Genomic DNA, 20,803 nt, shown 5'->3' with positions numbered 1-20,803 from the left:
GTTTTCAATCAAGATAAGGTTTCAATATAAAGTAGATCTTGGTAAATTTAAGCATCTGTAAATAATAAATCTTGATAAAAACTGTTGGGATGTTCATTTTCGACCAACCAATGAGTCAAGCAAACTTAATCAGTGTTTGCAAAATGGCAGCCTCCATATAGAAAACAAACTTGTTGCTTTCACGACAGCTTGTGCGTTATTTGGTTCTAATCTACAGGTAATGCCAAACATGACACCATATTTGCTTCATAGAATGTCCACTTTGTCATTCAGGTCTCGTCATTGATCTTAAATTGATCAACCATAAGAATAGAATTATGTTCAATGAGCCGATAGCCAAATGTAGAACTGCAGATTTCAAAGCTGAAAACGCGTGTTATTGCAAATCAAATGGCCATTTTAGCTGATAATGATTGTTGCTGTTTTGGACTACACTGTATGTCGAGTCTAGTTCTACGCTTCACATCCGACGTTGAAAAAAGCCTACAAACTTTGAAATGGCAAATAAACTAGCTAAAGGTTCCCTACTCCCTCCACTAGCTAGGCTAGTAAGAGATCCTGTTATTTTGAAACAAGTTGGCTACATTTATGCAATGATAAGACCCCATGACAAACGCAGTATTGTCATCTTAAATTAACTTAATACAATAAATGAAGTTAACTGTTGCCATTGCTTACAACCACTTGACTTGCCGAGATGTTGCTGTAAATATGTTTATATCCCCATGTGACATGTTTTCGAACCTCACCTCTTTTTGAGCCCCTAAACAATACATAACCACATGCTATATAACGTAATCAAGGTAGACGCTTCAAAGCGCACTGAAGACATGAAAGTGTTTGCCACTTGCCACTGAAGTTATGTTACAAATCATGCTACGAGAGGTAAGATATTCAATATGTAATTTGATTTTATTTGAAGTTTACATGATATGCAGCTTTTCCATTGGTCGAGAGGTCTGAAACTGACGCTAAAAAGTGTATGAACAACACATTTTGACGTTCATACTTTATTCATGAGATTCTATTCTTGAAATAATGTAAACACTGACGGACTGCCTCCACTTTCCTGGGGAAACCCCTGGAATTCCCTCAAAGACTAAATACAGAAGTGTTGTTTCCGATTTAAAGTCTTTGATCTTAGCATTTTAGCACACACTGGAATAAGTCAGAGAGTTTGACTGCATGTCTGTTCAAGAACATACTCGCCTCTCCCTATTCTAGTAAATAAAACAAAGAAATGTACATCCACACTACTTGATCTGCATCTAGAAATGGCAGGAACAGTCTACAGCAATCTATAAATTCACCTCAGAATCTATTTGGCACATCTTTATAATCACCTTTCAATGACTGGCCAATTTATGAATGATGACTAAAACTTGTAATTGCTACAGATTCATTTTTTAACAACTTCGGAAATTTCTCCCGTCAAGTATATTAAGTCGGCCATTTTGATGTCCTGTATTTGGTTTCAATATTTTATGACAAGCGGTCAATGTCACTGACTTTTGTAAAAGAGATGCTCCTGTAGAGCAAGTGGAGCATACATTCACTCATGTCACCGCAGAGCTCCAGAAATGCAGAAATATGCAGTGAAATATAATTCAAGCGTATCAAATACACAACGAACATTACAGCTACGCAACAAAAATAAAACTTGTGCGTATCATCAAATGTGGAGTAACCCTGAGTATTCGATTAGGGAATCAGCAACTTATTTTGAAATTATATACGGACATTCCGTCAACCTTGCCAAACTCCACTCAATGATGACAGTTACATCATTTGCCATCACACTTTCTTGTTGAAGTATCGCGGTATTTTTTAGTCCTATAAAGCGCTCGAACCCAAACGACACCAGTTTGCAGGGATTAGATGAATAGTGTTTTTAAATATTTAACTTAAATACCCACGTGTAAGAACTAGTGGGTAACAGAAATTTGAATACCCAGGTAGAATTACTGATACCCAATGATTTTAAAATGCATGGGTAAAATATCCACAAAACCAAAAGCTTATCTAGAGCTCTGTCGCCTCTCCTCTTTATGAACTATTTTACTCTATGTTGCAGTGTTGTATGGCTATCAGTGTAAACAAGTCACATTCACAAAATGAAATTGTATAATACCGTATTCGCCGTAATAAGCGCCCAGGGCGCTCTCAAAATTAGAAATAGGTGGCTCTTATTAGAATATTATTTTGGTGGAAAAAACAGAGTTGAAAGATAAATTTCGTGGTTGATGTTGACAGCCTGAAATGTTTATATACGACAGATATATTTTTTCAGAATTTAATTGCCCATAATTAAGGGTGCATATAACACACGAGTGCGTATTATAAGCGAATAAATAAGTCTTGTGTACATTGATCAAACGGAAGGGGTGCTAATTGGAATTGTTCACTAGCCAATATATGAGCAATTATCGCCGTGGGCGCTTATTAGAGCGGGGCGCTTATTACGTCGAATACGGTACATCACTCGAGGTATAAAATAGTGCTATGAAAATTATAAAAATTGACCTTTACTTTGTGTGAGTTCCTTCATAGAGTGGGTGCCAAACATTGTCAATTCTTCAATGAAACATACCTCCAAACTTACTTCTTCACTTATGCACATTTTGATTAAACATTATCTGATTATAATTTTGCATCTGAACAATCGTATACACCGATGATGTTCCGGTTGCTGTTTGTAAACTTCCTGTCTGTAATGTCATGTGACTGATCATGTTTTTGACTTGAGTAATGGACGGTTGATGCATGTCATCAGTCCCAATTACGTGGATCGATGCTCATGATGTCAATCACTGGATTGTCTGGTCCAGACTCGAGTATTTACAGACTGCTGTCATATAGTTGTAATATTACTGAGTGTTGAGTTAAACAACAAACAAAGAAAAAGAGTAATGGACGGTAACAAGATGGCACCTGACTATAAAATAATTTGAGGAGAGCTGTGTGGTACGGAGGCAGCCAGGGATGAACATCTATAGTTTTGTTTATAGCCTAAGGCCAATTGCTGATAACAGGTGACATGTAAGGTCTGAATGATCAGGTAAACTCTTGTATCGGGCATGTAGCTAAGCCCTACATTATGTACATGATATATACATCGACTCAGTGACACGGTGAACTCAGGTAGGAAACTATTTTTCCTTCTTTAACATAAACTCTATTATATGATTGTTAGTTTGGGGTTGACTGTACTAGTAGTACTGCTAGTACTTTAGTACTGACTAAAGAATAATGAAGGCAGATAGTAGAAAGTGGAAAGCAGAATGAGACTGTGCCTGTTATGTACAAGTCCGCCTCCCTTGTCTAGTGGTAGAGCGTCCACCTTGAGAGCGGAAGGTCCAGGGTTCGATTACCATCCACGTCATACCAAAAGACGTTTAAAGATGGTACTTGTTCTTACCCTGTCTGGGGCTCGGCATTAAGGGGCTAAAACAGGGACTGGTCAGCTTGGTGTCAGTATACTGTGTCTAAATAGGGGTATTCATGTTAAACTACAGCATGGTATCTCAGTGTGCTAGCACTATAAATCGGCATCAGACCGGAGTAGTACAAGTAACCACACACACACATGTGCATACACATTGCTATATAATTGCAATAATCTTGGATGCGACATTAAACCCCTTTTCACCTCACCTGTTATATACAACACCTTCTGTCAAGGATGAATTCCTCGTCCTAGTTGTCTGTCAAGCATACACTGACTTACAAAAGAAATAGCCAGTGAGTGAGTGAGTTTGGTTATGTCGCTTTTAGCAATATTCCAGCAATATCAGGGCGGGGGACACCAGAAATGGGCTTCACACATTGTACCCATGTTGGGGTTCGAAACCGGGTCTTCGGCGTGACGAGCAAACGCTTTAACCACTAGCTTACCCGACCGCCCCAAATAGCCAGTGATTTTGACATTTTCATGACTTTGTCAACTTATGATAGGACATTCTCTGTCATAACCAAATTTGTTCTAAATCTTCAGATTTTGTTATTATGACAAATGGTCACTGTCCTAGAAAATGAAATGATCTGAATCCCTAAATATCCGCAATGTGCATATTGAAAAAGTGCTGATTTAAATCTCAGTAACCATGACGATGACATGTAGTGCCTGTCTGCATTTCCACAATATGTCTTGTGTTGCATGTTTCAGAAAATGTAAGTATAATATACTTGTATTGTGCCCAAGGGGCCATTAAACCTTCTTCTTCACAGTCATTTAATATTAAAATTCAACTTTGTGATATGATACTGAGGTATATTTATCATGAAGGCTTTTGAAACAACTGCTGTAACCATGGTAACTTGCTTCCATGTTTAAAGTCGTTCTTTCTTGTTTTTCATGAAAATGTTTGCTACTGTTAAAATATTTTTGTTGATGTTAAATATAAAGATACGTCATTAGATTTGGAGATTCCAACCATAAGGATGTTGTCATCCCCTTCTTTACGTGATGAAATACACCACACAGGGATTTACCGTATTCAACGTAATAAGCGCCCAGGGTGCTCTCAAAATTAGAAATAGGGGGCTCTGATTGGAATATTATTTTTGTGAAAAAAAGAGAGTTGAAAGATAAATATTGTGGTTTATGCTGACAGACTAAAATGTTTATGTATGACAGGCTTATTTTTCCAGAATTTAATTCCCATAATTAAGTGGGCACATAACACATGAGTGCTTATTATAAACGAATGAATAGTCTTGTGTACATTGATTAATCGGAAGGGGTGCTAATTGGGATTGTTCAAGCCAATATATTAGCAAATATCGCCGTAGGCGCTTATTTGTGCGGGGCGCTTATTTCATCGAACACGGTATGTAGGATTCCAGACTAAGCTCCCTTGACAGTCAACTTGGGAACAAAATCATTATTTTGTTGAAAACTGAAATTATCTCAACCTCATTAAAATTAGATCTAAGTTCCTGCTTCCGCTAAACAAAGATCTGAGGACATCCTATTATGGGTCACATCAGAACGACCACTGAAACGAATACCAAGAAGACGATATCAGCCAATGAGAAAGCAGCTTTCTCCAGCTTTATGGCACTTGTTTCAATCTGGCGACTTCCATTTCAGACTATGCTGGAACTAAACAAATGAACATTCCGGAATGTCTAATATATGGTTGAGATTGTATAGCAATGCTTCCCACATACTGTGCAACGCCTCCTCCGTTTATTTATCCCATTGAAGCGAGAGATAGACGATAATTTGGACGGAATGAGCCATACGGGCCATAACTATTGTTTGGAATACCCCGTGTTAATGTTTTCAAGGTTGCATGATTAGAAAACACATTTTGACTGTCTTTTTCATGATCTGGTAAGCAACGCTTTGATTGGTTGTATGAAAGGTCGTTCTGACGTGACCCCTAATGGGATGTCCTTAGATCTTTGTTTAGCGATAGCAAGAACTAAGATCTGATTTTAATGAGATTGGAATTTTCTTAATGTACTTTAATGAACTGAGAATGATTTAATTCGAATTGGGAATTTGTACTAACACTGTGGCTGAATTACAGGGTTGGAAAATAAGAAATTATTTTTTTTCGCTTGTCCTCCAAAATAATTAATTGTTTGCTTTAGACATAACAGAGATGTCGTCTATTTAATGATAAAACTGGTAGTTCGCATGGAAAGGCTATTAGTCCACTTTTAATTCTACTAGTTTCTGACTAGTAGGGGGGGCAGGTGTGGCCCAGTGCTGTGCAGAGTAAACGTCCCTTGGGCACGCTAGAAACCTTTGATTGTGGGTTCGAATCCCGGTTTGCCCCGATTATGTTTCTAGGTTTGTCAGCACCATACCCGTGCTCGTGGGTTTCATCGAAGTGGTAAACGTCTGAGACCTGCATCACTTCGGGCTTTCCTCCCACATTAAGCTGACATGCCGTGATATAACTGGAATACTGTTAAAAGCGGCGTTAAACCCAACTCACTCACTCACTAGTGGACTGTTAATTTTGAACCCTGAAGTTGGAATGTCTGCCTCTGAGTAGGTTGAGGTAAATCCTGGTCATTCCTGGATCATATACATAGTCCTACCAAACATGTGTCATGTGAATCACATCAACAGTTCAAGTGCAGACATGACATGAACAGTTTTAAAATAATTAATGTACATTGCAATATTTATTTATCATGGCTATAACATGATACCACTGTTTATTACATTGCAGATTAAAATGATATGCAGTTAATTAAGTGGCTCTGCATATTTAGGATTTCTTCATCATTTTAGAATAACTTAGCTCAGTAATGGTGATGTACATATCAATGATGTATTATGTATGTGTTTTAATCACGGATTCCATGTGTTTTGTATCTGTATCAGAAGTTTGCAGGGGTAAACCGTCAGGCCCATTAAGCCTTTGTGTTCACAGTGCCGTGAGTTCACTGACAGGTCAGTTTTGAGTGAGAGTGTTTGGTTTAACAGCTAAGATCTGCATTACTTTGAGACCGGTGAAGATCCGGGGTAGGTCTTCAGCAACCCATGTTTGCCCTTACAGGCAACCCATGCTTGTCGTAAGAGGCGGCTAACGGGATCATGAATTGGTTCATGCATGTCATTGTATCCCAATTGCATGGATCAATGCTCATGATGTCAATCTTTTATATGGTATATTAAAGTACCCGGGTAATCCTTCTTCTATATGGTATATCAAAGTACCAGGGTTATCCTTCTTCTAAATGGTTTTTTAAAGTACCGGGTAATCCTTCTTCTATGGTATATCAAAGTACCAGGGTAATCCTTCTTCTATATGTTATATTAAAGTACCAGGTAATCCTTCTTCTATATGGTATATCAAAGTACCAGGGTTATCCTTCTTCTATATGGTATATTAAAGTACCAGGGTAATCCTTCTTCTATATGGTATATCAAAGTACCAGGGTTATCCTTCTTCTATATGGTATTTTAAAGTACCGGGTAATCCTTCTTCTATGGTATATCAAAGTACCAGGGTAATCCTTCTTCTATATGGCATATCAAAGTACCAGGGTAATCCTTCTTTTATATGGTATATTAAAGTACCAGGGTTATCCTTCTTCTATATGGTATATCAAAGTACCAGGGTTATCCTTCTTCTATATGGTATATTAAAGTACCGGGTAATCCTTCTTCTATATGGTATATCAAAGTACCAGGGTTATCCTTCTTCTATATGGTATATTAAAGTACCGGGTAATCCTTCTTCTATGGTATATCAAAGTACCAGGGTAATCCTTCTATATGGCATATCAAAGTACCAGGGTAATCCTTCTTTTATATGGTATATTAAAGTACCAGGGTAATCCTTCTTCTATGGTATATTAAAGTACCAGGGTAATCCTTCTTTTATATGGTATGTTAAGGTATCAGGGTAATCCTACTTCTATATGGTATATTAAAGTACCAGAGTAATCCTTCTTTTATATGGTATATTAAAGTACCAGGGTAATCCTTCTATATGGTATATTAAAGTACCAGGGTAATCCTTCTTTTATATGGTATATTAAAGTACCAGGGTAATCCTTCTATATGGTATATTAAAGTACCAGGGTTATCCTTCTTTTGTATGGTATATAAAAGTACCAGGGTAATCCTTCTATATGGTATATTAAAGTACCAGGGTAATCCTTCTTTGATATGGTATATTAAAGTTCAAGGGTAATCCTTCTTCTATGGTATATTAAAGTACCAGGGTTATCCTTCTTTTATATGGTATGTTAAGGTATCAGGGTAATCCTTCTATATGGTATATTAAAGTACCAGGGTTGTCCTTCTTTTGTATGGTATATAAAAGTACCAGGGTAATCCTTCTATATGGTATATTAAAGTACCAGGGTTATCCTTCTTTTGTATGGTATATAAAAGTACCAGGGTAATCCTTCTATATGGTATATTAAAGTACCAGGGTAATCCTTCTTTGATATGGTATATTAAAGTTCAAGGGTAATCCTTCTTCTATGGTATATTAAAGTACCAGGGTTATCCTTCTTTTAAATGGTATGTTAAGGTATCAGGGTAATCCTTCTTCTATATGGTATATTAAAGTACCAGAGAAATCCTTCTTTTATATGGTATATTAATGTACCAGGGCAGTCCTTGTTCTCTATCCACTGAAATATGACAGCAGGTTCATAGGTTTGGGCTGTGAGATTGATGATGGAGACCAAGTGTTGCACCTTTCCTATGGAGACAGCATGAGGACAGACTGTATGGCCACAGCCTGCGAAGATTGGTGTCTGCAGGCGCCAAAGTTGCAACTAAAACGGTCACCAACGCGACCTAACTTTGATTTTGTCTACTATAAAATATTGAGAGGTCGCCAAATGGATACCTTTATCTAGTGGCGACTGAAGTTTATTTGGTCAAATTAGTAGACACAGAAACAAATAACTTAATTGACATCTGTAATGCCGCTTTCTCGATGGCCAGTTTTTCCGATTGCAATGGAATTTGTATAACCGCATTCTTCATCTGTGTCAATGAACATTTCGATTATACCACCAAAAGTTGTGAGTGAAAACTTTGATGCCAGTTACTCAGGAACTTGTAATAGTGATGGTTGACATGATTCCGAGCCAATGGACGCATGTAAAGACATGGAGAAACCGTAAAACTGGTGACAGTCGAAAGTAAATCATAATTCTTTTAAAAATATTGTGAAAAGAAAATTCAACTAAGAATGGCTTACGAACTATGTGTGGCTCGTACGAATTGGGGCAGTCGGGTAATCTAGTGGTTAAAGCCTTCGCTCGTCACGCGGAAGACCCGGGTTCAATTCCCGACATGGGTACAATGTGAAGCCCATTTCTGGTGTCCCCCGCCGTGATTGCTGTAATATTGCTAAAAGCGGCGTAAAACCAAACTCACTCACTCATGTATGATTCCAGGACAAATGCCATGACTTTTTCATATTGTTATAGGAATTTGATTAAAATGCCTTTAAGAGATAATTTCAAATGTATTTGGGAACCTATAATATTGGCCTGACTTCTTAATTTTAGCTGTGGCTACCTAGAATAAAAGTATTTGTAGCCATATGGCTACTTTAACTTTGAGGCCTGCTTGTGTGTTTCAGATGTGACGATGACGCTGTTGCTGGTGCTGTGCTGCCTAGGGTTGTGGACGCTGTTGTACCTGCTGCTGTGTCGACTGAACCCTGGGCGGCGCTGTGAGTGGCACTGTCGCTCCGTCACCGCTATCCACGCCCTCCTCATCACCTCACTAGCGGCCTGGTGCAGCTTCATCCAGGGACCCTGGCCTTTCACTCATGCAGGTCGGGATGACAACTTAAATACTCACCGTCAGAAACAGTCCGTCACTCCGTCAGTTGTACACAACCGTCAGAGATACTCACCGTCAGAAACACTCCGTCACTCCGTCAGATGTACACAACCGTCAGAAATACACTCTGCCAGATATATGCTCCATCAGAAACACACTCCGTCAGATATACACTCATTCAAAAACACACTCCGTCAGAAATACACTCTGCCAGATATACGCTCATTCAGAAACACACTCCGTCAGAAATACACTCCGTCAGAAACACACTCCGTCAGAAATACACTCCGTCAGAAATACACTCCGTCAGATATACACTCATTCAGAAACACACTCCGTCAGAAACACTACGCTCCGTCAGAAATACACTCTGCCCGATATATGCTCCATCAGAAACACTCCGTCAAAAACACGCTCTGTCAGAAATACGCTCCGTCAGAAATACACTCTGCCAGATATACGCTCATTCAGAAACACACTCTGTCAGAAATACACTCCGTCAGAAACACACTCCGTCAGAAATACACTCCGTCAGAAATACACACTGCCAGATATACACTCATTCAGAAACACACTCCGTCAGAAATGCGCTCCGTCAGAAATACACTCTGCCCGATATATGCTCCATCAGAAACACACTCCGTCAGATATACACTCCGTCAGAAATACACTCTACCAGATCTAGCTCCATCAGAAACACACTCCGTCAGATATGCACTCTGTCAGAAAAACACCTGGTCAGAAACACACTCCGTCAAAAATGCTCCTCATCAGAAATACGCTCCATCAAAAATACACAGTAATAAACTCCCTCACAAACAAACTCCATCAGCAATATGCTCCATCAGAAACACTCCGTCAGAAACACACTTTGTCAGAAATACACTCTGTCAGAAATACGCTCTGTTAGAAACACACTCTGTCAGAAATACAGAAATAGTGCAGTGTCTCGCCCTGTAGCTGAAATAGTGCAGTATCTCACCCTGTAGCTGAAATAGTGCAGTGTCTCACCCTGTAGCTGAAATAGTGCAGTGTATCGCCCTGTCGCTGAAATAGTACAGTGTCTGACCCTGTAGCTGAAATAGTGCTGTGTCTCAGTGTCTCACCCTGTAGCTGAAATAGTGCAGTGTCTCGCCCTGTCGCTGAAATAGTACAGTGTCTCACCCTGTAGCTGAAATAGTGCAGTGTCTCACCCTGTAGCTGAAATAGTGCAGTGTCTCACCCTGTAGCTGAAATAGTGCAATGTCTCAGTGTCTCACCCTGTAGCTGAAATAGTGCAGTGTCTCACCCTGTAGCTGAAATAGTGCAGTGTCTCACCCTGTAGCTGAAATAGTGCAGTGTCTCACCCTGTAGCTGAAATAGTGCAATGTCTCACCCTGTAGCTGAAATAGTGCAGTGTCTCACCCTGTAGCTGAAATAGTGCAGTGTCTCACCCTGTAGCTGAAATAGTGCAGTGTCTCACCCTGAAGCTGAAATAGTGCTGTGTCTCAGTGTGTCACCCTGTAGCTGAAATAGTGCAGTGTCTCACCCTGTAGCTGAAATAGTGCAGTGTCTCACCCTGTAGCTGAAATAGTGCAGTGTCTCACCCTGTAGCTGAAATAGTGCAGTGTCTCACCCTGTAGCTGAAATAGTGCTGTGTCTCACCCTGTAGCTGAAATAGTGCTGTGTCTCAGTGTCTCACCCTGTAGCTGAAATAGTGCAGTGTCTCACCCTGTAGCTGAAATAGTGCAGTTTCTCACCCTGTAGCTGAAATAGTGCAGTGTCTCACCCTGTAGCTGAAATAGTGCAGTGTCTCACCCTGTAGCTGAAATAGTGCAGTTTCTCACCCTGTAGCTGAAATAGTGCAGTCTCACCCTGTAGCTGAAATAGTGCAGTGTCTCACCCTGTAGCTGAAATAGTGCAATGTCTCACCCTGTAGCTGAAATAGTACAGTGTCTCACCCTGTAGCTGAAATAGTGCAATGTCTCACCCTGTAGCTGAAATAGTGCAATGTCTCACCCTGTAGCTGAAATAGTGCAGTGTCTCACCCTGTAGCTGAAATAGTGCAGTGTCTCACCCTGTAGCTGAAATAGTGCAGTGTCTCACCCTGTAGCTGAAATAGTGCAGTGTCTCACCCTGTAGCTGAAATAGTGCAATGTCTCACCCTGTAGCTGAAATAGTGCAATGTCTCACCCTGTAGCTGAAATAGTGCAGTGTCTCACCCTGTTGCTGAAATAGTGCAGTGTCTCACCCTGTAGCTGAAATAGTGCAGTGTCTCACCCTGTAGCTGAAATAGTGCAATGTCTCACCCTGTAGCTGAAATAGTGCAGTGTCTCACCCTGTAGCTGAAATAGTGTAGAGTCTCTCCCTGTAGCTGAAATAGTGCAGAGTCTCACCCTGTAGATGAAATAGTGCAGTGTCACACCCTGTAGCTGAAATAGTGCAATGTCTCACCCTGTAGCTGAAATAGTGCAGTGTCTCACCCTGTAGCTGAAATAGTGTAGAGTCTCTCCCTGTAGCTGAAATAGTGCAGTGTCTCACCCTGTAGCTGAAATAGTGCAGTGTCTCACCCTGTAGCTGAAATAGTGCAGAGTCTCACCCTGTATTTGAAATAGTGCAGTGTCTCACCCTGTAGCTGAAATAGTGCAATGTCGCATTGTACTGATTACTGTACAGCAATTACGATGGCAGTAAACAATAGAGTGGTTGTACAATATACAATGGCAATATATTATATGATGGTAGTAGTCATTATCTGATACAAATATACAGTGGTGATAGCAAAAGTCAGTGATATTAAAATATATTCACCCAGCGGCGACAGTAGTCAAGCTTCTGAGATGGGCAAGGCAGGGAGTAAGGGATGATGAGCTATCCTCACATGAAAGCTGGTTCCAACGTGCTCTTGTTCCCTCATATAGTCTAACCAGCTGCTGGAAATTTCTATACAGTGACCTCACAAGTCTAGCAACACTAGAAAATAACACAACTTTCAGTAAAATACTATCAACATTCATGGTACACCGAGCTGAAAGTTAACAGACCACACTAGCATCTAAACAGTAACGACTGATCCATGTCCAAAAACAATGCAATAAGCGTCTACCGAATCTCAACAGAAGCAATGTAACACAGCCACAATCATTGCCAAACAATATCATACACTGCCACTTAATATCAGATGGAAGTTTTCTTCGGAGAATCTGCTAAGTGATCATTGTATGTGAATGTATTGTTAGAAGTCTTCTGACATTGAATCACTCCCAGGAGTACCGTATTCGACGTAATAAGCGCTTCGCTCTAATAAGCGCCCTTGGCGATATTTGCTAATATATTGGCAGGTGAACAATCCCAATTAGCACTCCTCCCGATTGATAAATGTACACAAGACTTATTTATTCGCGTATAGTAGGCACTTGTGTGTTAAATGCATTCTTAATTATGGGCAATGAAATTCTGGAAAAATGTATCTGTCGCATGTAAACATTTCAGTGTATCAGCATAAACCACGAAATCTATCTTTCAACTCTCTTTTTTCCACCCAAATAATATTCTAATAAGAGCCCCCTATTTCTAATTTTGAGAGCGTCCTGGGTGCTTATTACGTCGATTACGGTATATATTCCAGTTCCTAATTATTCTTAAACCCCCATCGATGTTTGACGCTTGTCATAAGTTACATCATCGTGTTTGTCGACCACAGGAGGCCCGAACACACCACTCCAGTACCTGACTACGTCCATCTGCCTTGGCTACTTCATCTTCGACTTCTCCTGGTGTCTCTACTTCAAAACCGAGGGTTAGTATGTTGGTGTTGTCAAGGGGAGATAAACAATTTTTTTGAGATTACCTCCCTTTATTGTCTTTGAAATGATATTGTTTACTCCGATACTACACTACGATGTCGTCTGAGGAACCCTTCATAGAAGGTTGTGCCAGGTAAAGCCCAAGTGATCTTTGACCACCAAATCTGAATGACAATGTTATAGAAATATGTGACTTTGAGCCAATCAGATGTCAGCTTTCTATAACAAATCGGCTTCATTTCACCATGAGTCGAACCTAGTTATATCAAACACTATTATCTCAAATGTACCGATATCTCGTCCCTGTTCTCCGGTCCCAACTACCTCATTATATCTCAATCATGCATCGTTGTCTCGAAAGCCCAGAAGGGGCGGTCAGGTAACCAAGTGGTTAAAGCGTTTGCTCGTCACGCCGAAAACCCAGGTTCGATTCCCGACATGGGTACAATGTGTGAAGTCCATTTCTGGTGTCCCCTGATGTGATCTTGCTGGAATATTGCTAAAAGCAGCGTAAAACAGTACTCATTCACTCACTCACCAGATACCAAAATTAGATATGCTGGTCTGAATATTTCAAGGTTGTGTGTCCCATCAGAAAGTTCAGCTGACACGACCTCCTATGGAGGTGTCCTCTGATCTTCAAGCAGAGAGGTGTTGTATCGGAGTAAAAAAAATCTGATTTCACAGAGTTTCACCTCTCTTATATTGAATATTTGTGATTAGCTCTACTTTTCTTTGGTATCATGCTTGCAATTTGTACATTGATTATCTCTTTTTCATAAGTCTTAGGGAAAAACATATATTTCTACATCTTCCCGAGGCAAGAGAGTTAACTGACTTTAAAAGTCCAGTTTCCACCCTTGCCGAACTAGGCTGGAATTCCTGGGCTTGATTGTAGCGCCACCAGTGGTTATTATGAGTTATGTCCCTTCTGAGCCTCTCCTATGGACCAATCCTATCCCATTACTTGAAACAAAATGGCGGCGCCAGTCAAGACGATCTGATCGATAATCAAGATCTATATTGTGATAAAACGGTCCTAACATCGCAAAGTGCATCAAATCACATGAGCACCTTGATTAAAAGCATGAAAAGATTTAGAAAATATCTGTTGACAACGAGTTAGCGGTGCCCATGCTTTGCAAATCCTTCAATCGACCGAAATCTGCACGACAGTTTACGAACCGGATTTTGATTTCGGTGCACGATTTTGATTGGACTATGCATAGACTCGTTAGTCCAGCCAAGATGTAACTCCATAATACCAGCTTAGTTCGGCAAGGGTGGAAACTGGACTTTTATAGTCAGTTAACTCTCTTGCCTCGGGAAGATGTTATTTCTATGAGTACCAAAATATCTTTCTTTTTATAAATTTTCTTTTAATTATGATAACAGCTATTGTAAACATCATTATCCCTCTTTACAGGCAAATATTATGCATGACATTGGGTTATTAATAATATACCATTCCATGCTTGGTTACCATAGTTACCTCATGTTTCAGGGCCAGCCATGATGGCCCATCATGCCCTCAGTATATTTGGGCTGACCGTCACCCTGGTGGCAGGGAAGTACGGCACCGAGCTGGTCGCCACCATCTGTGGCGCTGAACTCACCAACCCACTGTTGCAGCTCCGCTGGTTTCTCCGTGAGACGGGACAATACCACACGATCGTTGGAGAAATCGTGGACATATTGTTCATGGGGACCTTTGGCATGCTGAGGATAGGGGTGGGGTCAGTGCTTTTGTACAGCTACTTTCAACAGCCTACTGACTTCTTCGGCCGATTAGGCGGCGTGTGTATATACGCGATTGGTTGGGTGTTCTGGATAGCTATTGTTCAGTATGCCATCAAGAAATACACAAAACGGTGGAATGCGTGGAAGAGGAAAAGGAAAAACGATGGCAGTTCTGTTGTTTCCAAGTCAGATTCGAGACATGAAACGGTGTCAGGTAATTCTGAAATGACACAGACAGCAGATATATTAGTTGGTCAGAAGGTATGTTCGCACTCAGAATCACTGGAAGACATTCCATCTCAGGGAGAGCTGAAGAAACCTAACGGGTATTTGCGGGTCGGAAAGCCGCTGCCGCCATCGCCAGAAGGAAGTGACGGGATCATCAACGGAATTGTTCACAGTCACATATCCTGTCTGGTGCCCGAGGCGGACAAGAAAAACGTGTGACACACTTGCTTGTTGTCTCTGGACCTTGAACAGGATTACGTCGACCATTCAAAATCAACACAGAAGCAACATTTGTTGAGGAACCTTTACAGGAATTTCCAAATATTTTTGACTAATTTTTGGGCTGTCATTTTGTAACATGAATGTTTTTTGGTATATCTATGAACTATGCTCAAATTGGATTATTGCCAGCATTATTGATCTCCGACACATTGGGATCAAATCTTTGACAACTATTGAGTGATGTTTCTTACTGTAATGCTTCATGTCACTGTGAAACCCTTTCAGTTAGACTGCCTTAACTTGGGTTTAAGACGGTGTCACTGCATGGTTCCAGCTCATGGGTATGACCCCTGTGGTATAATGTCAGAGGTCTGTACGATCTGGGCAGAGTCATTACGACATTTTGCACCAAATTTCACCAATACGATAAAAACGCCAAAAAATGAATCACCAGTTATTTGGTGCACTGTAGTTAATAGTTACACTATCTGCCCAAAGACTAAGATCTGCATCACTTTCCTCGCACTTCAAACTGACACGCCGTAAGATAGCAGAAATAGTGATGAGGGCAGAGTAAGGCACTATGTGTATTGATGCTTGTGTCTGTAACTACTGACTTGTGCCGAGGTGAGCCCTCCTACCTGTTGAGAGGGGTGGTCGGGTAGCCTAGTGGTTAAAGTGTTCGCTCATCACATCGAAGATCCGGGTTCGATTCCCGTCATGAGTAAAATGTGTTAAGCCCATTTCTGGTGTCCCCCGCCGTGATGTTGTTGAAATATTGCTAAAAGCGGCGTAAAGCCAAACTCACTCACTCACTACCTGTAAAGATGCTACTGTGATTCTTGCCTGCACTCTCCACTGTACCCTCAGTCTAAATGTCATTTCTACAGAAATGGACAGTAGTTTGTTTGTGTAATTTGTTTAATGATTTGAAAAGAAAAGTGGCAAAACATTTTTTAAAAGTTCTACTTTAAAATATTTCATCCCACCGAATGCAACATTATGTGTTGAGTCCTGTTTTGGCCCTTAAAAGACTTTTTTTTTAAAAGACCAACCTAGTAGGGCTGGGACGAGTCCAAATCTACTACCTGGGTACCCCCTATTACCCTGCCCTGCCCTGCCCTGCCCTGCCCTGCCCTGCCCTGCCCTGCCCTGCCCTGCCCTGCCCGGCCCGGCCCGGCCCGGGTACCCACTCTAGGTGTCTGGAGATGTCTCAAAATGTTTGATTGGGAACTTTATTAGCATAGCCCTGGCAAAACGTATTCAGATACATGTATTTAACAATCTGGTCATGCATACACTGAAGTTGACTTAAGTTATCTGTATAATCAACCATATGTAAAGTCAGAAGGAATCGGTGCATAGTCAGAAAGAAATGTGAACATTAGTGACTTGTAGTGTAACCAAAGAGTTCCAGATAATTTTAGTCATTAGACAATATCTCACGTGACTAAACACGTGTCAGGGTAGTCCTGTGGGTACCCAGGTCCTACTCAGTACCGACCCTACCCGAGTACCCGAGTTACCCGTCCCAGCCCTACAACCTAGATTTGTTTGCCAAAATATCTGTAAAACAGGAAATTTAAAACATTTCCCAGTGACAATGGCGGGCATACTCTGAATATACGGTTATCTTACAATTACCAGTATTACAATATTTGATACAAAGTATTGTTCACAATCACACTTCACAGTTGACTGTGTTGATTTGGTTGGTTTGTTGTTTAACGCCACACTCAGCAATATTCCAGCTATATGACGGCAGTCTGTAAATAATCGAGTTTGGACCAGACAATCCGGTGATTAATATCACGAGCATCAATCCATGCAATTGGGGTCGATGATCTGCATCAACCAAGTCAGCGAGCCTGACCACCCGATCCCGTTAGTCGCCTATTACGACAAGCATAGTCGCCTTTTACGGCAAGCATGGGTTGCTGAAGACCTACTCTACCCCGGAATCTTCACGGGTCTGACTGTGTTGACAAATGAAGGGACATATGTGACAAGGTTTATATACTGCTTGTATACTGCCACCTACAACACTCACACACTTACCTCACACCAATAGCAGTAGATTTTGTTACATAGTTTCCTGATGTCAGGTGTTTTTTAAGGCTTGAAGATGAATAACTTTAGCAACAGTAGGTATTGTATAAGCAGCTGAATATTGCAGTGTTGATACTTGACAAGCTGATTGCCATGTATAATACTCTTCATCTGCATGGGGGTCCCAGTGTCCAAGTCGTCCAAGATGCCGCAATTCACCTTGCAGAGTTGTGTCCCTTGGGCACGCCAGAAACCTGTGATCATGGGTTCAAATTCTGGTTCGCCAAGATTATGTTTCTACTTTTTTCAGCATACCAGACTCAATCATTTACAGACCGCCGTCATATAGCTTGAATATTGCTGAGTGCTGCGTTAAACAACAAACCAATCAACCAACCAACTGTACATGCACACATGATTTACTGCTCATCTCGTGTTATGGTCATGGCGGCAATAGGAGTTTGTATGCTTGTTTATGTAGGGAGGCCCTTTCCCAGGTTGACAACTGTTTATTTGGTTACATATTAGTTTAAACAAGCAAAACAAACAAAAAACACCGCCCGCCCGCACTATATTTTCAAAAGTTATTGCCTGAGAACCAATTCTTTTATTTTTTTAAGCCTAATACTTCCTAGTTTAGGAGTTCAGGGACCGGTCATTAGAGGGGAATGGGTGTCAGAGGTGTTTGATGCATTATGCACAGAAAATAATGACCCCTCCCCTAATTCTTGTGATGTTTTGGATGACCCTCCCCATGTCCTTGTAAATAGTTTTCCTAACCCTTCCTGAAAAGACAAAATGTAAACCGGTAAACACTTTTATTATACAGTGTCAATTTGTCTATACACGACCCTCCCCTAGCGACTGTAATAAATGACCGGTCCCTGACTTCAGCTTTTCCCCCGGTTGCAGTAGTTCAGTGGCAACTACTATGTGATAATTATGTCTCTAATGTTTTTTATTTTTTAAAGAAAAAATGTAGTGTGCTGTAATGGCAGTGTATTGAAATTTTTACGAAATTTGTATATAAACATATTTTAAAGTTTGGTGTTTTTTGACAAATGCGTTAGTTACTTTGTAATATATATTTTTATGATATGTGTTAGATTTCTTGAAGAATCTGGATATTTTGTTAATATATTCTTATACAAAATGGAAACGCTCTGTACAACTGTTTACACTTGTCAGTGTTGAGTCTTTTGACTAAGTGAACAAACTTACGAAACACAAACATGGTGGTCATGTGGTGTTGATCAGTTTGATGGACAGGTTAATCAATTGAACTGGACAGTCAAAAATAAATAATGATCTGCCTTTGTTTAATCAGTTGTTTGCTTGCCAAAGAGCTGAAAACTTGGTCATGTTACCTAAGAAAAGATTAACTTACATGTGGTTAAAGTGTTTGCTTGTCATGTCAAAGGCCATCTTCCCGAGGCAAGCGTGTCCACCAGCCTATATCTAAACCTTGTTTCTATTCTTGCCACATCAAGGCTACTTTTCTTGGCTCGACCCTGGCGCCACTTCGCGTAATCACGAGTTGTACTCCTTGTAATGAAAATGCGATATCCAATCAGAATGCTGTTCTTATCTCGTATAGCTTCACAAAGATGACAACTACCTAGCTGATCAGATAACGAAAACATTCGCGATTTCATCCCTGACACAAAAACATAGGCAATTGTTGGGGTGTTTAAAAGATGAAAAAGACATATTCATGTGAACAAAGACAGCGTAAAATTACTTTCATACGAAGGTGTACCATTCGTGGATGTTGATTTTGTGAAACGTCTTCTGATTGGACTATGGATGTGTGTGATAGTCCAATCATATTTAGCACAGGAAAGTGGGCTTGATGTGGCAAGGGTGGAAATAAGACTTTGATAAAAAGGCTAGAGGATGCTCTTGCCTCGGGAAGAGGGTCAAAGGCTTGGGTTCAGTTTTTGAGCTGTTCACAGTTTAACGGACAAAAACTTTGTAGAAATACCAGAATTGCTGAATGTGCTGCAAGTCTATTGCCACATACTGGCACACAACAGAAGGTAAGGAAATTTGGAAGATTTTTAGATAGTTGTATTGTGTGTCCAAACTTTGTACATTTCAGTATCACAATATGTATTTAATCTATTCATTCAGCTATTGCGTCTCAGACTTTCACCAAATTTTCAACAGTGCATTTAAACAAATATGTAAAGCAATTATTCAAACTTTAACTTTGTTCCCAAATTCATTTACAAGTTATCAATAGATCTTCTGCCATGTTTCTTCCTAGTTTGTAATTGTTTCGATATATTGTATACATTATAGGACATGTGTATAGCCTGTATGATTTGATTCCCGACTTATTGAATGAAATTCAGGTCATTATTTGAGTTGCTGCCTGAATTATTCGGACAATATTTTTAGTATGGGCCTATATTGGGAGGGAGCTGGTATGATGTGTGCTGCCTGAATTCTTCTGACAATATTTTTAGTATGGGCCTAAATTGGGAGAGGATGGTATAATATGGGCTGCCTGAATTATTCTGACAATATTTTAGTATGGGCCTATATTGGGAGGGGATGGTATGATATGTGCTGCCTGAATACTTCTGACAATATTTTTAGTATGGGCCTATATTGGGAGAGGATGGTATGATATGCGCTGCCTGAATTATTCTGACAATATTTTAGTATGGGCCTATATTGGGAGGGAGGTGATATGATATGTGCTGCCAGAATACTTCTGACAATATTTTTAGTATGGGCCTATACTGGGAGGGAGCTGGTATGATATGCACTGCCTGAATTATTCTGACAATATTTTTAGTATGGGCCTATATTGGGAGGGCATGGTATGATATGTGCTGCCATAATTCTTCTGACAATTTTTTTAGTATGGGCCTATATTGGGAGGGAGCTGGTATGATATGCACTGCCTGGATTATTCTGACAATATTTTTAGTATGGGCCTATATTGGGAGGGGATGGTATGATATGTGCTGCCTGAATTATTCAGACAATATTTTTAGTATGGGCCTATATTGGGAGGGAATGGTATGATATGTGCTGCCTGAATTCTTCTGACAATATTTTAGAATGGGCCTATATTGGGAGGGGATGGTATGATATGGGCTGCCTGAATGTTTCTGACAATATATTTAGTATGGGCCTCTGAATTATTCTGACAATATTTTTAGTATAGCCCTATATTGGGAGAGGATGGTATGATATGCGCTACCTGAATTATTCTGACAATATTTTTTAGTAGGGCCTATATTGTGAGGGGATGGTATGATATGCGCTGCCTGAATAGTATGGGCCTATATTGGGATGGGTATGGTATGATATATGCTGCCTGAAGTATTCTGACAATATTTTTAGGATCGGCCTATATTGGGAGAGGGTTATGATTGCTTTGCGTGTGGGGAACAGGGTACCGTATATACTAGGGCAGATGTGTGCTTTACTTGTCATGATGTACAAAGTGTATGACATTGTGCATACACTCCCAATACTC

The 20,803-nt window shown here is 40.3% G+C and overlaps 1 protein-coding gene across 1 annotated transcript; it reads left to right on the top strand.

Annotated features, from left to right (window-relative positions):
- The first annotated feature begins 140 nt into the window (after nt 1-140).
- LOC139457911 (TLC domain-containing protein 5-like) lies at nt 141-15,485 on the top strand. The gene is made up of 4 exons (XM_071239252.1): nt 141-217; nt 9,078-9,275; nt 12,966-13,061; nt 14,573-15,485. The coding sequence occupies exons 2-4, from the start codon at nt 9,086-9,088 to the stop codon at nt 15,253-15,255; spliced, it is 969 nt and encodes a 322-aa protein (XP_071095353.1). The 5' UTR covers nt 141-217; nt 9,078-9,085; the 3' UTR covers nt 15,256-15,485.
- The last annotated feature ends 5,318 nt before the right edge of the window (nt 15,486-20,803 follow it).

The sequence above is a fragment of the Haliotis cracherodii genome, unplaced genomic scaffold, assembly GCF_022045235.1.
Source record: "Haliotis cracherodii isolate W230 unplaced genomic scaffold, xgHalCrac1.p SCAF_12, whole genome shotgun sequence".
Classification (NCBI taxonomy): Eukaryota; Metazoa; Mollusca; class Gastropoda; order Lepetellida; family Haliotidae; genus Haliotis; species Haliotis cracherodii.
The sequence above is the reverse complement of the archived record's forward strand: the minus strand, read 5'-3'. Positions and strand labels throughout refer to the sequence as shown.

Excerpts from the sequence above, each read along its gene's own strand:
- LOC139457911 (XM_071239252.1), top strand. The coding sequence starts at position 9,086 with ATGACGCTGTTGCTGGTGCTGTGCTGCCTAGGGTTGTGGACGCTGTTG. Across the intron at positions 9,276-12,965 it reads CTGGCCTTTCACTCATGCAG|GAGGCCCGAACACACCACTC; the intron begins GTCGGGATGACA and ends TGTCGACCACAG. Across the intron at positions 13,062-14,572 it reads TCTCTACTTCAAAACCGAGG|GGCCAGCCATGATGGCCCAT; the intron begins GTTAGTATGTTG and ends CTCATGTTTCAG.